At 37.6% G+C, this 20,542-nt stretch overlaps 1 protein-coding gene across 1 annotated transcript; it reads left to right on the top strand.

Moving 5' to 3' along the window:
• Positions 1 to 8,258: 8,258 nt before the first annotated feature.
• LOC126612659 (ubiquitin carboxyl-terminal hydrolase 6-like) lies at positions 8,259 to 14,404 on the top strand. The gene is made up of 18 exons (XM_050281119.1): positions 8,259 to 8,426; positions 9,494 to 9,639; positions 9,748 to 9,783; positions 9,920 to 10,027; positions 10,648 to 10,748; positions 10,835 to 10,961; positions 11,174 to 11,233; positions 11,330 to 11,397; positions 11,597 to 11,647; positions 11,960 to 12,068; positions 12,184 to 12,272; positions 12,868 to 12,937; positions 13,150 to 13,230; positions 13,337 to 13,432; positions 13,528 to 13,576; positions 13,678 to 13,776; positions 13,862 to 13,936; positions 14,177 to 14,404. The coding sequence occupies exons 1-18, from the start codon at positions 8,417 to 8,419 to the stop codon at positions 14,230 to 14,232; spliced, it is 1,431 nt and encodes a 476-aa protein (XP_050137076.1). The 5' UTR covers positions 8,259 to 8,416; the 3' UTR covers positions 14,233 to 14,404.
• The last annotated feature ends 6,138 nt before the right edge of the window (positions 14,405 to 20,542 follow it).

The raw sequence follows: 20,542 nt of genomic DNA, 5'->3' as shown, positions 1-20,542 counted from the left end.
GCCAAAAATAGTGGGTGGTACTATTTGATTTAAGACCCAATCAAGTAGTTTTGAAACAAACAATCTAATACGATTTCTGTTATGTTATGTAGTTAACGACATGCCTAAAATAATACCCACCATTATACTTGACAAAAGGGGCCTTAAGGGCCAACGTTTCCTTGCTTGGTATCGCCACATTGAAAATGTCTCAAAGGTGAAAGACATATTGTATGTGCTTAAGCAATCCCCTCTTCATGTACCTCCTACGAAACTGGCTTCAAAGGAGGAGTGTCAAAATTATGTTAGACACTATGAGGATGACTTACAAGCCAAATGCTTAATCCTCACTTCACTTAGTGAGGAGGTTATGAAGCTACATAAGCACATGGACACTTCTTGTGCCATGGTTGAAAGTTTGCATAAGATGCATGACAATGAGACTAGTAATGTACGATTCTCAAATGTTTGTAGTCTAATGAATGCCAAAATGGCAAAGGGGACATCGGTCCATAAACATGGACAAAAGATGGAAAGGATCTTTCTAGATCTTCAAAGTTTAGGAACTTCCATCGATGGGAAAATGGCCCAAGATTTTTTCCTTGCATCTCTCTCGGATGATTTCACTAAGTTTATTGTAAACTATAAAGTGAATAGATTCGATCATTCTTTAAACGAGATGATTGACATGTGCTGTAAATTTGAAAAAGGTTTCAAAATGGACAATGGGAGTGAGAATGCAAATACAAGGAAAAAATTGCATAAGAAGAAGGCAAAGAAATCCAAGGGAACATGCTTTCATTGTGGAAAGGATGAACGTTGGAAGAAGAAATACAGGGTGCGCATTGCGAGCCTTATGACACGAACTTTTGAAGAGACTATTTTTGTCATAGAGAGTGCTTTTACAGTGAGCTCCAATTCCTGGATATTTGATTCAGGTGCTAGTCAACATATCTGTAATACGATGCAGGGACTAGCAGGGAGCAGGTCACTGCGCAATGGGGAGATGGTAGTACGAGTTGGGAACGGCACTAAAATCTCTGCAAAAGCAATAGGCACCTACATGCTTAAACTACCCTCTGGGGAAGTCCTGGAACTTAAAAATTGTTTATATTTTCCTTCATGTATAAAGAATTTGATTTCTATCTCTAAGCTTTTACGAGATAGGCACTCAGTATTGTTTGACAAAATGAGTTGCACTTTATACTTGAACGATCGTATTATCTCTCATGGTAATATGATAGAGGGACTTTTTCACCTAGAGACGAATAGTGGGATGCACTGTATTGAAAGCGGGAATACCTCAAAACCCAAAAGGGCTAGAGAAGAAGTTAACCAAGAAAAGATGTGGCATATTAAACTTGGACATGTGAACCTTGATAAGATTCGCAAGATGTCGAAAGACGGATATTTCCGCCCATTAGGTAATGACCAGATAGGTACTTGTGAATGTTGCTTGAAAGGGAAGATGACCAAATCTCCATTTACTGGAAAAGGAGAGCGTGCCACTGAAATTCTAGGGTTAATCCACACTAACGTATGTGGACCTATGTCTACTACGTCGAGAGGAGGCTTCTCCTACTATATCACATTCACCGACGATCATTCTCGGTTTGGCTATGTGTATCTTATGAAGTACAAGTCAGAATCCTTTAAAAGGTTCAAGGAATTCAAGAATGAAGTTGAGAAGCAAACTGGGAAACAGATAAAGACCCTAAGATCGGATCGAGGGGGTGAATATCTGAGTAACGAGTTCCTAGATTATCTCAAAGAGTGTGGAATAATATCACAGTGGACTCCACCTGGAACTCCACAACTTAATGGAGTTTCTGAAAGGAGAAATCGAACCTTGATGAACATGGTTCGTTCTATGATGAGTTCCGCTGATCTACCAGTAACATTCTGGGGATACCCTCTATATACAGCAGCTTACTTGCTTAATAGAGTACCTTCCAAGTCAGTTTAACAAACGCCCTATGAGATATGGCATGGAAGAAAGCCAAGTCTTAATCATATTAAGATTTGGGGTTGTGAAGCATATGTCAAGAAGCTTGAGGCTGCTAAGCTTGAAGCGAGATCAGTAAGATGCTATTTTGTGGGATATCCTAGAGAAACTATGGGATATGAGTTATACCATCCTGACGACCAGAAAGTCTTTGTCGCCAGAACTGCTAAGTTTCTAGAGGACGAATTTGTTCTCAAAGGAACTATAAGCAAAGAGATGGAAATTAATGAGATTAATGATGAACCACAAACAAGCACTCGACAAGCTGACAACCCTGTTCCTGAACCCCTAGCTCCACGTAGATCTGAACGGGTTAGTAAGCCACCTAAGAGGTATGGCTTAGACAATGACTTTGCGGAATTGCACCTTCTAGGTGGCAATGACACAAAGGAGGACCCTAGGGACTACATTGAAGCAATGTCCGACATTGATTCAAAGAGATGGCAAGAGGCCATGAAATCCAAGATGGATTCCATGTATCAAAATCAGGTCTGGACTCTTGTAAACCCTCCAGAAGGTATAGTACCTGTTGGAAACAAATGGGTCTTCAAGAGGAAGATAGGCGTTGATGGGAACGTGGAGACTTATAAGGCTAGACTCGTAGCCAAGGGTTACAGGCAAAGAGAAATGATTGACTATGAAGAAACCTTTTCTCCTGTAGCCATGATTAAGTCCATTCGGATTTTGCTTGCTATAGATGTGTACCATGATTATGAGATATGGCAAATGGACGTGAAGACGGCCTTTCTGAACGGTTACCTAGAGGAAGAGCTCTATATGACTCAACCCGAAGGTTTCGTGTCCAAGTCTGAAAAGACTAAGGCATGCAAGCTTCAAAGGTCCATTTATGGACTTAAGCAAGCCTCTAGGAGCTGGAACATTCGTTTCGACACTGAAATCAAAACGTTTGGTTTTACTCAAAACGAAGACGACAATTGTGTTTATCAAAAGGTCGTTGGGGATGCAGTTGTATTCCTAGTGTTATATGTAGATGACATATTACTATTCGGGAATGACACTGCAATACTTTCTTCTGTAAAAGTGTGGTTGTCCAAAACCTTCCACATGAAAGATTTAGGAGATGCATCTTATGTACTTGGGATAAAGCTCTATCGTGATAGATCCAGAAGACTAATTGGATTATCCCAATCTGTGTACATTGATAAGGTGCTAAGTAGGTTCCAGATGGAACAATCTAAGAAAGGTTTTCTTCCTGTTAGACATGGAATTCACCTTTCTAAGTCCATGAGACCTAAGACTCCTGAAGAGATACGGCAAATGAATACTATTCCTTATGCTTCCGCCATAGGAAGTCTCATGTATGCCATGATATGCACAAGGCCTGATATCACATATGCTGTGAGCATTACTAGTCGATATCAATCTAACCCAGGATCAGAACACTGGGCAGCTGTCAAGACGGTCCTTAAGTACTTAAGAATAACTAAGGACATGTTCCTCGTTTATGGAGGAGCGACAAGTTGCGAGTGGAAGCCTATACAGACGCAGATTTCCAATCTGACGTCGATGATAGAAGTTCCAACTCCGGATATGTATTCACTCTGAATGGTGGGGCTGTTAGCTGGAAAAGCAAGAAACAAAGTGTAATTGCTGATTCCACGACGAAGGCATAATATGTCGCTGCAGCTGAAGCTGGCAAAGAAGCGTTCTGGATGAAGAAGTTCATTACTGAACTTGGAGTGGTTCCAACCATTACATCACCAGTAACTTTGTACTGTGATAATAGTGGGGCGATAGCTCAAGCCAAGGAACCCAGGGCTCATCAAAAGAACAAGCATTTTGACAGGCGCTTTAATATCATTAGAAGATATGATGCCGAGGGGAAAGTCAACATCCTCAAAGTTTCCTCAGCCGATAACGTAGCAGATCCACTAACGAAGCCAATGTCTCAAATCCAACTTGACCGCCATATGGAAAAGATGGGTATTAGATACATGGGAGGATGGCTTTGAGTGCAAGTGGGAGATTGTTGGAAGTATGCCCACAAAGCCACTCATTTGATGTAATAGCTTTCGGAATACTTAATGTATTAAACTTTTATATGTTTAATGAAGGGCAAAGCTTATTGTTAATCACTATTTATTGTATCTTGTGTTTAAGCAATAAAGGAATCCAAGGAATGTATTTGATCTAAGAGATAAGTGATTTAAGTAAGTTAGATTAATGAGACCTTTTTCTTATGTTCATTCCTAAAACGTTCCTAGCCATAGGATTGCCAATTGGGCATTGACAATCCGCTAAGGTTAGTATGTGTTATGTCGACTCAAGCACGAGTATGACAAGTCTCAAGTCATTTAGTGTTGGACACTAGGACAAACACATAGGTGCTCGAAAAAGTAATCGAGTACACTGAACAACGATCAAAAGAGAGTTCAAACAAACATGTCATGTAAGAACTCGATAGTTGCAATATGCAAAGTAGTCCTTTGAACTGAGGCATCATAGATGTCTAATGGTTAGGTCCTTGATCTTTGAACATGTTAAATGGCATTCCATTGGACTGTCCACGACATTGTTGGGATCAAGCTATCTAGTCATGTAGGCATATGAATGTACAACAAGGGATCTCTAACCTTCCATGGTGGAAGGAGATTACTCTAAGATATGATTCAGGAGTCTTTGGCCAAAGCATATGAATATGACTTAGGAAGTTTGTTCCAAATCATGTTCAATTGAATCATATAGAGAAGTATCACATTGGATAGTAGACATGAAACAAACTATCACTTAAACAATGTGATTAAGAGTATTGTATTAGAGAAGGACCGTATTGCATTGTAGTTGTAACTGGATAGGTTCTCAAACCAATTCTACTTAGCTTGGGTAACCATGACATACTGCTAGGTGTCATTCATGGTTTGTGGAAGCCCTAACGATTAGCAAACACTAATTTTAAGGGAGAATTGAAATGTGGTTTCAATTCACAATCGATCGTTAAGAGTAACAATCGCCCACTACCTCGCTGAATGGAACCTAATGGATCGTACATCGAGTAAGGATGATAGTGAAGAAATAAATAAGATGGATATGCAATTAAATTGTTTAATTGAAAAATGGTCAAGATTAATTAATTAGTTAATTAATTATACGAAATGTTCGTATTAGGCTTTTAAGTTGGTTTTGGGCTTCGGGGCCCAAAAGCGTTTTGGTCCACAAGGCCCATTATGTTTAAGTTGTATGACAACTAAAACAAAATGGGCAAATTAGCCCAATAACAAGGTAAGGCCGGCCATAGGGTGAGGGCTTGCAAATTTGGATTAATTACAAGTTTGCCACTCACTTGAAATGAAGTATAAAATCAACTTTATAGCTTTATTTCTTATTAGGGTTTTTCTTGGTGAAATGAGGTGAAACACTTTCTCTCATTTTCTCTAAAGAGGCCGGCCACTTAGAGGGGATTTAGCTAGCAATCTTTTCTTCTCTAAGTCATCCATTTTCATCTTCACACTTCATCCTTGGTGTGGAGACTTAGAGACATCAAGCTTTTGATGTTTTGGAGAACTAATCCTCAAATCCTCAAAGAAGAAAAGGAGCACTAAAAGGAGGAAAATCACAAGGAAGATCCAAGGAGCATGGATGTGACTTGAAGGCCCTCCACTTGGGTGAATCCCTTGTGTAAACAAGGATGAGCTTCAAGGGTAAAGAATCTCTAAATTCTTAATTCTCTTTAATGTTGTTAAAGAGTCTTTTGGTTCACCATATACTAGGCTTTGAAAGTCATGGGTTTTATGAATTGTTTTTTAATGCATGCTTCTTTAATGTGTTAATAGTTTGCATGTGTATTCAAATGTTCTTACTTGTTCTTAGCTAGGACAAAATTTTTCCTTCATATAGATATGCATATTATTGCATGACGCTGCAGATGCTTAGGTAAGCTTCAGGTGAGTACATATTGATGATAATGATTGTAGTGTGTTTGGTGATGTTGAGATACATTTAGTGCTCATTATCCTACACCTCGATGTTAGTGCTTCGCCCGAGGCCAGAGCCTAGCCTTCACGTGATCGTTCACCTCCCGCACCATACGCTCACCTTGGATCCAAGGCAGGTGCCAGCTTGTCGTACATACCACATTAGGTGGTTTCGACTCGTAGGTGACTTGTGATACTTCACACAGCCTTCACGTGATCATAGCACTTGAGCGTACCTATTTACACCCAGCCTGTCGTACAGACCACATTAGATGGTTCCAACTCGTGTGTAGAATTTGGTAGATAAGCTATAGGTTCAGCCGTACAGGTCACGTTAGGTGACTCCGGTTGACATATCATTTTACATTGATTTATCCCACCTGACTTACTTATTTCATGGTTGAGATACTTGACATGGCATATACTTGGTTTTCATTACTCTCGAGCATGATTTCTATATACGTATGTATTAATATTTTCTGGGAAATTATACGGGTTTTACGATGAGGGGTTATTACTTTTGAAAAGTGAAATGGTTTTTGAAAGCTTTGTTTTTGCCCACTCACGTTTTCTGTTTTGCGCCCCTCCAGGTTCTAGATAAAAGTTTGTGTTGGTGACTCACGAGGACTCTGCGGCGGTTCTGACAGACATCCATCAATGTAGGGTTTTCTTTCATATATTGTATAATTAGTATTTAGCTTGCTGGACTGCACCTTGGTACCTATGCTCTGATTATGTGTATCTACACTCCAATACTTCCACTCGTACTTATACACTAGTCTAGTGTAAGTTAGTTAGTTTGGTTTTTATTTACCCATATTATCTTATCACCTTCACTTCCGTATGACGCACATGGATACGTCACCCTCACATGACGGCCAACATGCCTCGATTTAGGTCTGGGTGTGTCAGGTTTCTTGGCATTTCAAAATGCTTCACCTATATGGCCTTCTGGCATTATATATACTAGCCTTCATGCACGCGCTCACACGTGTGCAAAAGGCATTTTTTGAATCACGGCGTGCTACGTGTGACTTACACATTTTAAATGTATTTATATGCATGAATTGACAAAGGAAAATCAAATATTTGAAGTAAATGAATAATCTTAGATCATGCTAGAAAAAAGCCCTCACAAACCAATCAAAGCAACTGAATTCATATAATAAAATCGGTTTTTCAATTTCCATCTACATTCTATTGAATTTACATTAAGAATAGAGAAAATAATATTTAATAAACAACTTATTGAATCATATTATTGCTAACCCATTGTGAGGCTAAGCCCACCTCCTCCCCCTTAGTGTAGATAATCGTTTGTTTGAAAAAAAAACATCATTTGACAACTAATTTAATCACATTATTATGCGCGTGCGAAAAATCTTTTTTATAACCGGTATTACACGTCTCTTAAGACGTTTTGAATGTGTTTAAAAATAGAAAAAATAATATTTAATGAACAACTGATTTAATTATATTATTGCTAGCCTATTGTGAGGTACTAATTAAAAAAAACTGTACAAAAAAATTAATTATTAAAAAAACACTGTTAAAATGACGAAAATACCTTGCATTATTTGGTGCATTATTTTGGATTGCTTTTGAAATATTTTGTTTTGGGGGGCATTTTTCTCCAAAACCTTTTGGTGAAACTTGTGACTCCAAAAGGAGTTGTTGGCTTTACATAAGATGATGATAGAAGATAAAATTATAAGTTAGATTGAAATTCCAACCGATATGCCAATCTTATGTGGATTGACATATCTATTATGTGATGCCAATTTTGATATATGAAAAAAATTTGACGTCAAATTATTTTTAAATATTTTGTTGTATGGATCTTAATGCACCAATCATAGATAATGAAAATTAATTTTTATTTATTTATTTTAAACAATGAGCTCCACAAATATTTATCTCTACTAATTAATAAAACACTCATTGTCAACCAAAACCCTATGAAGTTACCAGTTTAACATTCTAATTAAAACAGAACATGAATAAGAAGTATGGGGCAAAATGTAATTTTATACAACCAAATTTTGCTGTATTTTTTCAAAGCCTCACCTACATGTAATCCTAACATATTTCTAATTTAAAAAACAAAAAAAAAACTTTCCACTCCCACATTCTCTATATATCTCTTCCTCTCTCCTTCTATTTCAAAAACAAAAATAAAATTTTTTTTCACACACTTTGGTGTGCCCATTGTATTAAATAAAAAAAAAAAAAGAGTTTGAGCAAAAGGAAAATTCGAGATTACCACATAAGCTTTTAAATTTACATTTACCTATTTTTTTTTGACATCTCCTGTGATCTTATCTGTTTTTTACGGATACGAACTCGAAAACTCGGGTCCGGACTCGCTCTCTATAAAACGAAGGCCTGAAAGCGTAGAACATTGAAGCACATTTGTCTTTGCCTGTTGTACAAGCTAAACTCTGATAAAACGCCAACCTCCGTCGCTCACCGATCTTAGAAGCTCCAAACCATTTCCGCGATGCTTAACGGTAAGAGCGCCTCTCGTGTTTAATTTCTCATCCAAGTTATACTATTTATTGATTTTATTTTTATTCCAAATTGGTGTTCGTACTCAATTCTTTCTTCGAGCATTTCTGGCGCTTAATGTTTCACTTTTGGGGCGCATTTAGGGGTTTTCTTTCAGTTTTTTAATCTGGGTTACCGGAGTTTGTGGTATTTGACGCGACTAAGCAGTTTGTTCGTCCGTTTTTTTTTTTTTGAGTAATTTGAGCTGGATTTGTGGGTTGTAATTCGAAATTAGGATCTGGGTCTTTGCAATTTCGGGATTTCTGATGTGGGTTTTCGTATTTAAGTGGAGTGGTTCGGTTACGTATCATTTTGGTTTCTTTTTGCTGTATCATCTTATGCAACAATGTTTTGCATAGCATACTATCGAAGAATCGAAGGTGTTACTGAAATCTCAGTTTTACAAGACTTCAGACTTTTATTAGAAATGAATTAACTAAGTTTACTTTTAGAGGAATTTCGGATTTTTGATGTGGGTTTTTCGTATTAAGTTGCACATATAATTTCTCAGTCAATTTGGTTTCTTTTTGCTGTATTCATCTTATGCAGCAATTTTGCATAGTGTAATATCGAAGAATCTAAGGCGTTGCTGAAAACTCAGTTTTACAAGACTCCAGACTCTTATTAAATGAATGAACTAGTTTTACTTTTAGCCGAATTTGGGATTTCTAATGTGGGTTTTCATATTTAAAGTGGAGCGGTTCTGTTGCACGTATAAAGTTCTTAGTCAATTTAGGTTTCTTTTTGCTGTATTCATCTTATGCAACAATGTTTCATAGCATACTATCGAACAATCTAAGGCGTTGCTGAAAACTCAGTTTTACAAGACTCCAGACACTTGTTGGATTCGATTGCATTAGTTTTAGCTCGGTATCAAATTTTTTCTCTTTCCAGACGCTATTATTACCTTAATCTGAGGACAGCATAAATGGGTTCTTCATAAGTTCATATGTTGTTCTGTAGATTTGTAACTTTTAACTTGGTTTGTAGATTACATTATTGACAATAGTGATTTATTACTCATTTGCAGTGAGTGTAAAATGGCAAAAGGAGCTGTTGAAAGCTGTGGAAATTGATACCACTCAGCCACCTTATGTATTCAAATGCCAACTATACGACTTAACAGGGGTACCTCCTGAAAGACAGAAGATAATGGTTAAAGGTGGTTTATTGAAGGTAGATAGATTGCTCAGGCTTAGTGAAAGTGTTCATATATACATTATATATGTCTTGTTTAATTGTCAAGTAAATCCTTCTTTTGTGTTTGTATGTTTTTAAATGTAGGATGATGCAGACTGGTCGACTCTAGGAGTAAAAGAGGTGGGGTTTTTTTTTTTTGAAGCGAATCACAATTAGTATTATATTTATCTGCTTCATATTTGTTGTTGCTTTAATCACAAATCTATAACCTTTCCTACAAGAAAACAAAATGAACGATAATATATACTTTTTGTAGGGTCAAAAATTGATGATGATGGGGACAGCAGATGAGGTTGTCAAGGCTCCAGAGAAGGCTATTGTATTTGCTGAAGATCTCCCAGAAGAAGAACAAGCGCTTAACTTGGTAAGTACTTTGTACTTGTGTTCGGTAGATTTAAATAGCTGAACAAGCTCTTAGTGTGTCCAGTACTAAGTACTTGTTCTGAAGATTTTAAAAGCTGTTATTTCTTCTTAGTGGACCTCGTGCTGTTAATCTGATGCACTTGTGATATTTATCCGCAAACTTCTCCCATCTCTTTCATTTAGAGTTTTGCAAACTTCTCTTATATTTTTAATTCGATGTTGTGATGTTATTATGATATGCTAGTGGCTCTGTAACATTTTGAGTTTTTCTTACTTTTTCTGTAAATATGACATTAGTTAGGATTTTGTGCTGTACTGTTCTGGTACGTTCCTTGTTGACTAGTAGTACCAATACATTATTTTATTCTCATTTGCATGTGAATCATTATCAGAAATAATGGCTTCAGAGCATTCTCAATTATGCCACCTTTACATATTTGAAGGTTCAGTCATAAATGAACTTTTGCGTCTTTTTCTCTTTTTTTTTTTTTGAGTAATTTTAACTTGTTAGACTTTTATGCGTTTCTAAATTCCATGATTTTGTTTCGGGCTTCAATATTTTTTCCTTTTCTTTTTGCTTTGTGTATAAATTATTTCAACCTATGTTACTTTTATTTCCAGGGTTACGGTGCTGGTCTATTTAACCTGGGAAACACCTGTTATATGAACTCCACCATACAGTGTCTGCATTCTGTTCCAGAGTTGAAATCAGCTTTGATCAAGTAAGTCTTCAGTTAAAGAATGTATTTCAATTTACTTCAAAATTTGTTCCTGTCAGACTAGTGCTGACAGTGTATTATTTCTTCAGGTATTCACATTCTGGAAGAAGCAATGATGTGGATCAGACTTCTCATATGTTGACTATTGCAACTCGTGATTTATTTAGTGAACTGGATAAAAGTGTCAAGGCTGTGGCACCCATGCAATTTTGGATGGTTTGTTATCCTTATTCACTGTTTTAATTAATTTCTTGAACATGTTTCATCTGTCAATGAAGCTTACGAAACTTGTACAGTATATTCTTAATTCTTGCATTCTACTTTGGCATAGAAACTTTGTCATGGAGCCTGATATCATTAGTCTATAGGTAGTTTCTTACTAGTACAGGCGGAAAGATAAACAAGTTGGTTTGTTGTTATATCTGCAGGTATTACGCAAAAAGTATCCTCAATTTGGTCAGCAGCATAATAGTACTTTCATGCAGCAGGTTTTCAATTTGGTTTTTATCCTATTGTAATGCTGCACTTTTTCAGTCTAGTTACTTTGGTAGTTTATTGAATTTTTTGTTCTTAATGTGTGACAGGATGCTGAAGAATGTTGGTCACAGCTTTTATACACCCTTTCTCAATCTCTAAGATCGTTAGGTTCTAGGTGGGTAATTTTATTTTATTTTATTTTTCTGGGTTTGGATGTGTGTAGGAACTGAAAGTGGTTTAATGACCTTAAACTAATGATCTATGGAAACTTTCTTTTAGGTTCAGTAGCAATTTTTGTGTTCTCCTAGTTTTGGTTTCCAGTCTGCTTTTTGCCATATATATTGGAAATTATACTGAATAATGTCCTCTTGCAGTGAAAGTCCAGACTCTGTTAAAGCCCTTTTCGGCATTGAACTTGTTAGCAGGTTAGAGAGATCTGCAACTTATCAACTTATTGTATACTAATTAGATATTGACTAACACTCAATAGCAGTATGAGATTACGTAACAGTTTTCTTTGTTGTGATTATGAAATTAACATATATACTTCAGTTTTCTGGATGATTGGTTTAAAGAAAATTTAACAGTTGACGTTTGAATAATTTGTTGAGTTTCCTCTTGCTGGCACAACATATGACTGGCTTGTTGAAGTTCATATTTCATTTATGAGTTATAAGTTAAAGAGTTATTAAATGAAGCTACCACTTCATGTATTTATTGATGTGGTGGAATGCTAGGGTGCACTGCGTAGAAAGTGGGGAAGAAAGCTCAGAAACAGAGTCAGTTTATTCTCTGAAGTGCCACATATCACATGAGGTGAACCATTTGCATGAAGGGTTAAAACATGTAAGTATAATCTTCTTCATTTCATTTTGTGTGTGTGTGCTAGAATATGTGATGATATAATCAAGATACTCTATAGTAATTACAGGGTCCTCATATAGTACACTGCTTCATGCAGGGTTTAAAATCAGAATTGGAAAAAAATTCACCTTCCTTAGGGCGTAGTGCGATCTACGTCAAGGAGTCTCTTATAAATGGCCTTCCGAGGTACAAAATGACTATATGTATACTATTCTTAATGCATTATTCTTGATTCTAACATTTTAGTCACCAACATGTAATAAGTTACACTATCACGTAGTCAGTTTAGTATCTTGTGCCCTTATTTAAGGGTCTCATTAATAAATCATTTTCTTTTTAATTTTTAGTTTTCATTTATTTTTTGTGCAACGGAGAGAGGAAAAATATGTAGGAGAAAGGTGGAATAAAGAGAGGTAAAGGAAGGATGGTGGAAGAAATGCAAAAGGAATGTGTATGGAGTGACAGACAAAATGAAAACTAAAAAACAAAACTGGAAACAATATTGTTTTCACTTTCATATTTTTGTTTTCATATAATTTTCTTCATTTCTCTATCCTCCTTCCAACCACCTCCGTTCATCCCTTTCCGCTCCTCACTTCTCCCATATACTTTCCCTCTATTCTAGCACAAAAATTTAAAATATAAACTAAAAACGAAATGGTTATCAAACGGCCCCAAGTTTGTGGATGGGTGGCTAAATTGTGTGTGGTCTGCCCTTTGACTTTAACCCAAAAAAATATTACAAAAGTGGAATCTTACAGTTAAATTTTTTTCCCTCAAGGTACTTGACCATTCAGTTTGTACGCTTTTTCTGGAAAAGGGAATCAAATCAGAAGGCTAAGATTTTGCGGGTAATGCCTATTTTCTTCTGATATACAAATTGTCATTTGTCTCTTTCCATATTGTTTTAGGTGGAAAAAGAAAGTATTCCTATGAGAATTTCTGCGTATGTGTTGAGTATGCTTGACAGTTTTTTTTGCAACTTTAGTGCACTGATATCTTATTGTGAAAGTGTTATTAGAAACACTGCCTATTAAATTTAAACTGTTTTCACTTATCTCAGAAAGTCGATTACCCTTTGCAATTGGATATTTTTGATCTGTGTTCAGCTGATCTTCGCAAAACATTGGAAGCTCCTCGTCAGGTATATACTTCTCTTTGATTTTGACGAACTTATGTTAACATTTGGTAAAAAATATTGACTTATTTTTTTTGTACTGGTCCTATTTATTTCCAACCTCAACTTTCAGAGACTGAGGGATGAGGAAGGTAAAAAACTTGGTTTGAAACCCAGTGAAAAGAGCTCTGATTCAAAAGACAAAGATATCAAGATGTCTGATGCGGAGGTGATTATACAACCTAGCTATACACTTTCACACAGAAACCTCATGAACTGCCTATTTGATTACGTATAAAGCATCACCCTCTTTTCTGCGTGCAGGGATCTTCAAATGGAAGTGGAGAATCATCTAATCCTACACCAGATGAAGGTTAAAGTCAATCAACCTTGTGATTTTTCTTCTTCTTCTGTGTTTCACTCTGGTTCTTCGAGTCCTTAGTTTGCACTTATTTCGCCGTCCCATTGCTGCAGGTGCTATGACTGGAATTTATGATTTGGTTGCTGTGCTGACACACAAGGGTCGTAGTGCAGACTCTGGCCATTATGTTGCCTGGGTCAAGCAAGAAAGCGGTCAGTTTTCTGGAATAACTGCTAGTTTGTTTGCATGTGATCAATACAAACCTTTCAACTCATGGGATTCTTTTGTTGGTTCAAGGGAAATGGATCCAATATGATGATGACAATCCCTACCCACAGGAGGAGGAAGACATCACCAAACTCTCCGGAGGAGGTAGGATTGCTGGAATTTCTTTTCTTGCTAACCTGTATAGTAGCATGAATTTCACTAAGGGCTGCTATGTGGTTCTCTGGCGCATATATAACAGCAGAGCGGCTCACTCGTTAACTTGTCAATTAACAATGCCTAAACCCACTTACCCATGTCTTGGGGCAGCGATCGTGTCCCGCTTTGGCATTTATCTAGGTCACCTTAAAATGGTCCGTCACTCTAATAGTTTTTGCTTGTTTGCAGGTGATTGGCATATGGCCTATATCTGCATGTACAAGGCCCGTACCATCCGCATGTGATATTTCCTTTACCTCAATTGAAATTGAAATACCCTTCCAGTTTGTATTTCTCAGGATTAGATTCTACACAACTGTATCGTGTGCAATTGAAATTTGTCCCAAATGTGCGTTACAACGAAAAATTCTGATATTTTAGATGCGTTTTAATTATGTAAGCAAATTTTTTGGTTTACATTGAAGTTTGTCCAAATTGTGTGCTAGAACGAAGACTCTTTAGCCATTTAGATGCGTCTTTAATTTGCAGAGGATTACATATTCGCCGTAATGCTTGATTTACGCTAACAGTTAGCGCGCTGATGACGGTCGAGTCGATGACTTGAGTGAAGTTGAAGGAGAAAATCTCCACTATAAACTTGTTGGTGTGACTTTCCAGATCCTCGACACCAGGAGGAAGAATTCTAACAACCTTGCACGTATACTGAGCATTAAGCTGCTCGACATGTTTTCTTTCCTTATCGCAGACGAATCCCAAGCTTATCAGAGCGCGTACGATTGGACACTTAGATAAGGATCCGAGATGAGAGTATGCCAATGCGTGGACACACTTGCATTGAAAAACGAATCTACTGCTTGAATTGTAATTATGTTATCACTTAGATAAGGGTTTACTAGTGTCTTCTGTGTTGTCTTCTACAACTGACGACTGATGTTGCTGAATTGTAATTATGTTATCACTTGTACATTAGTTTTAACCTATACAATTTGCTATTAGCTTTGTACAACGAGCATTGAGCTGAGATCATCAACTTTGTTCCGTTGCCCTTCATGATATCCAGACGACAAAGGAGGAGGATTCTCTCCCCTTCTTTTCTTTTTGTTTGTTTTCAACATGACAATAAGTGCCATGGTTCCTTCCTTCTTGATGACAAGGGCAACAAAACGATAAGGCGACTTAATCCCTTACACGTTGAATGGATACAAACTAATCGGATGGTTCTCTCCAGGATCACTAGTTCGCTACCCCTAAAGTTCTTTCTACCATCGTCAACAAAACGGATCCTGCTTCTGCATGGTCTTGTTTAAAAGAACGATATGCCTCTACCTCTCAAAATCGAATTATCTAGATGCATACTGAATTAATGAATACTGCTCGTGGTGACCTTTCTATTGCTGATTACCTAGACAAAATCAACGTTCTTGATGACAACCTTGCTCTTTCTGGACCTCCCGTCTCTGAATCTGATTAGTCGCGGTTATTATGAGCAAAGTCGGTCCTTTCTGCCGAAGCACGTGACACCCCAATCACCTACAACGCCTTGGAAGTGCTATTGTGAGTGCTGAGCAGCGTCATAATGCATTCTCTCTTCCTTCTGATGTCGACACATTTGCTTTTGTTGCTGTATGCGGTGGTTCCATAGGTCGTCATGGTGGTTCCTCACGTGGCTCCAATTTCTCAGATTCTGCTTCTGGAGGGGTTGCTACCTTTTCTTCCTCAGGAAGCTTGTGTCGTAATTCTTCAGCTAATTTCACAGGCTTACTTGGCCCTGCTCCTGGCCCAACTCAAGGCTTTTCTAATGGTTTTCTTCTTCTGGGCGTTTTGAATGCCAAGTTTGTCAACGGTTTGGTCACTCGGGTATTGTTTCAATCGTCTCGACGTGTTATATGTATTGCCGTGAGTCTTTGGAAAATAGGAATGTAAATATTGTGTAAATATTAGAATTCTTTATTAGGAAGGATATCTCTTTGTGTCCTTTTTTGTTTCCTTGGAGAACAAGGATTGTATGTACTTATATACCAAATTATGCAATACATGAAAATTAAGCCGTAAAATTCTATTTGGCATCAGAGCCTGGTATTCTGCTGCCAAGGAAAAGAAGGAAAAAAAAGAAAAATCTGCAAGGGTTGTATTTCCTGCTCTTGCCGTACCAGTGCTGGTGTGTTTTTCCTGCACTTGCCGTGTGTTTGTACTGCAGCAATTCTGTTTGCGGTTTTGTGCTGTGCAATCAGCATGGAATGCCGTGTGTCGTGCACAATTGCAAGTGTGCTTTTCTTGCTGCTTCCCAAATTGCTGCGTGGAAAAAAGGGGTTGTCCCTTCTGTTTATGACGTATGCTGTTGATCATAATAAAGGGAAAATTGGGGATTGGAAGTGTAATTTGATTTTCAAGTGCTGTTCTCTGTGTTTCTTGTAGCAGGTGGTTCCGTAATTTGTTTGGTACTATAATTGCCGTGTATTATTATCGTGTGTGATTACAATGACCAATACAAGTTTGATTTTAGATTCCGGTGCAACGGATCATATGACATATGATAGAACTTTGTTTCAGTCCATGAAAGATCCTCATAGAAAGTGTGTGGCAACTGCCAATGGTACTACTGCTGCTGTTGTTGGCACGGGAACAGTGTCTCTTACACCCTTTCTTCCCTTACATAATTGTTTATTGGTTCCATCATTGTCCCATCACTTATTGTCAGTACCTCAAGTCACTGAACAATTGGATTGGGTTGTATTAATGTATCCTTCATTTTGCTTGCTTTGGGATATTCAAACAAAGGAGATCATTGGGCATGGCACTAAGAGAGAAGGGCTATATTACGTGGATGATGTGGTTCATGGAAGAGTTAATTTGGTTCATGCGTCATGTAATAGTTATCTACAGAAGGTATTATTATTGCATTGTCGTTTGGGGCATGCATCGTTTGGTTATTAGAAACATATATTACCTGATTAGTTCAGTGGTATTGAAGACTCAGAATTGAAATGTGAAGTATGTATTTTAGCCAAAAGTCACTGTGCTTCATTCCCTCCAAGTATGAATAGAAGATATTCTCCATTTGCGCTAGTACACTCTGATGTGTGGGGACTTTCCCCTGTTAGTACTACTTTGAGAATTAGGTGGTTTGTTACTTTTGTGGATGATTGTACTTGTATGACGTGGTTGTATGTGTTGAAAAATAAAAGTGAGGTTTGTGATGTGTTTCGTCTGTTTCAACAGATGATTAAAACTCAGTATTCCTCTTATATTAAAGTTTTGCGTTCTGACAATGGTGGAGAGTATATAAATTCTGAGTTATCCCGGTTTCTACAAGATTGTGGAATTATTCATCAAACTACTTGTCCGCATACTCCTTAAGAAAATGGGGTTGCTGAGAGAAAGATCGTGCCTTGCTTTTTGGTGCATCCATGCCTAAACGTTTTTGGCCTAAAGCCGTTACCTATGCCGTGTATGTGATTAATCGCATGCCATCTTGGGTTGTGGACTTCCATACATCTCTTCAAGTATTATCAGAACATGTTCCCATAGTATCCACCAATTTCCTAACTCCTCATGTGTTTGGATGTGTAGCGTATGCTCATATTCACAAGATTCATCGTAGTAAATTGGATCCATGTGCTCTTCGTTGGATTTGCATCCCAACAAAAAGGTTATAAATGCTACCACCCTAAAAGTCGACACATGTATGTAACCATGGATGTGACTTTTTTTGAATCAGAATATTTTTATACTCTAGTATCATCACCTTCTGATCATAAGGGGGTGAATGCTAGTATTTGTGATCTTGATAGTGATGTTGGGTGGTTGGATGTACAAGATGTAATTATTTCGAGGGGAGTGCACCGTGACACTGACAATATCGTGCCTGGTGCTGCAAAACCTCGGTCTCTTCCTGCCGAGACTGTTGCAGGTGCTCAGCCATTGACTGTCGAAGAGTAATGTGTTGAGAGTCCTTGTGCTGTTCGGCCATCTATTGCCAAACCTAACGTAACTTCACCGTAGGTTACTGCCGAAGCTAGCAACCCTGAGACTTGTGCCGAAGATGCTTCCCCTGTCTCTAGCTCAATAGTGTTGTCATCCAATACGTCTTCTCTGAATATCGCTGAGGTAATTACTACTGATGCTCATGTAACTAATGATGTTATATGTACATATAAGTTGCTACCAAGGCAAAATCGTGGTGTACCTCCTGACAAGTTTTCTCCAGAAGGAAAAGTGAAGTATCTAATACCAATTATGTGTCATGTAAAAATCTTTCACTTGCGTCAAGCTTGGGTGAATAATGTGCAGTCAATCCAAATACCAACTCGAGTAGGGGATGCCTTGAAGATTCGAGAATGGGTTGAAGCAATGGATGAAGAGATGAAAGCACTACAGAAAAATAATACATGGGAAGTAGTGGAGCTGCCAAAAGGGAAAAGACCAGTTAGGTGCCGATGGATTTTCTCAATTTAATACAAGGCTGACGGATCACTCGACAGGTACAAAGCAAGGTTGGTAGCAAAAGGATATACTCAGACAATATCGGTGTTGTTGGAAATGGGCTGTATGGCCCGTCTCTCTGATAATTCTACAATATGAAGGTCGGGTTCCTTTTTCAAGCCTATGCTGATGCTGCTCCCTTTTCTCGAGCTTCTACATCTACTCTTTCCGTTCATAATTGGTTATTTGATTCTTGTGCTAATTCTCACATAACTAATGATGTGGGACAACTTCACAATCCTTGTGAATATCATGGAACCGATCAAATTCGTGGTGTGCATGGGGGTCCAGGTTTGAAAATTTCAAAAAATTGGCCCTAGATTGTCCTAAGCATCTACTAATGTGACTTCCATGAACCGTTTTTCGGATTATAACCATTCCTTCTTTACGTTACATCTCAAATTTTATTATGTGTAGGATTTGTGGATGGGGATGATCCTTTTAAAAGGCCGGAGCAGTCTTTCTGCTAATCAAACTCATGGTGTCTTTGCTTTCTTAGGTGAACTGACACTATGTGGCATTCTAGGCTAGGCCATCCTTTTTTTTCAATTTTAAAACATTTAATTTTTCCAAATAAACTGCCATTTTAAGGCTCAATTTCTCATAAATGTATGTGAGTTGCCTGCCCGTCCCGAATAGATGAAAAGGAACAAATTGTCAATTTTGTCCTCTTGGTAAAAGTCATAAGTTACCATTTTCTTTATCCCCATCTATGTCATCTTCTCTTTTAGAATGAATTCATTATGATGTTTTTACTTCTCCGTCTCTTTTTGCTTCTGAATTTAAACATTGCGGTGTTTGTGGATGATTTTTCTCGCTATACTGGTTTTGTCCATTATGATTGAAATTTGATGTTTTCTTTACGTTTGTTACCTTTAAATATTTGGCTGAAAATGTGTTTAATGTCAAGATTAAAGGTTTACAAACGGAAGGTGGTAAGGAATTTGTTAATCATAAATTTCGCAACTTTTTGGATGCAAATGAGATTTTTCATCATCAAACATGTCCTTACCACCCTGAACAAAATAGTTTAGCCAAACGCAAACATCGCCACTTGGTTGAAATTGGGCTTACTTTCTTAGCCCAATCATCTTTGCCCAAATCTTATTTTGTTGAAGCTTTTCACACTGCTAATTATATTATTAACCGTTTGCCAACTCATATTTTACACCATATTTCTCCATATGAGAAATTATTTCATAAACCTCCTCAATATAGCTTTTTCAAATATTTTGGTTGCGCATGTTATCCTTGCGTCCGTATAATAATAGTAGTAATAATAATAACAACAACAATAACAACAACAACAATTGGGCTAATTCAATTCCCTCTCAAGCTCTCTCTCCAACAAACCAAAGATGCCATCTCACCACAAGATCAAGTCCAGTCCCATTCTCCACCACATCAACCTAACACATCTTCCCAGCAACTCACATCCCAGCGTCCCCTCAGTTTATACACGCAAAACCACTCACACAAACCACACTGCGCCCTTTTCCAAATAAACGGGTTACAAAATAAAGCGCCACCATGACAGTTCAATTGAGCGCTATGAGACAGGTTAGTGGTTAATGGTTTCCATAAAAAGAGGGCTTGGATTATGGTGAGACGTTTGGTCCACTTGTTAATTATGCTACTATGAGGCTAATCCTATCTATTGCAATTCATTTTAATTGGTCTCTTCGTCAACTTGATGTTCAAAATGTGTTCTACATGGCTCTTTGAGTGAGCAAGTTTATATGTGACAAGCCCCAAGTTTTATAAATCCGCAACGCCCTTCGGATGTCTGCAAATTAAGTCAGTCTTTGAATGGGCTCAAACAAGCTCTTTATGCTTGGTTTCAGTGTTTTTCGCAACATTGAGAAAATTTGGGCTTTTCGTCTTCTCATGCCGATTCATCATTGTTCACTTTTTTTTTAATTTTTTTTAAATTTTTTTTAATTTTTTTTTACGGTTACGTGGTTGTTTACTTTATTGATTTGTGGATGATACTCTTATCATTGGAAATAGTGGTTCTCATTTTACTCGGCTTATTCACCAGTTGGGACAAATATTTTTAATGAAGGATCTTGGGCCATTAAATTATTTGCACTGCCATCGGTCTTCATTTTA

The sequence above is a fragment of the Malus sylvestris genome, chromosome 17, assembly GCF_916048215.2.
Source record: "Malus sylvestris chromosome 17, drMalSylv7.2, whole genome shotgun sequence".
Lineage (NCBI taxonomy): Eukaryota > Viridiplantae > Streptophyta > Magnoliopsida > Rosales > Rosaceae > Malus > Malus sylvestris.
Note: the sequence above shows the minus strand (reverse complement) of the source record. Positions and strands in the feature narration are given on the sequence as shown.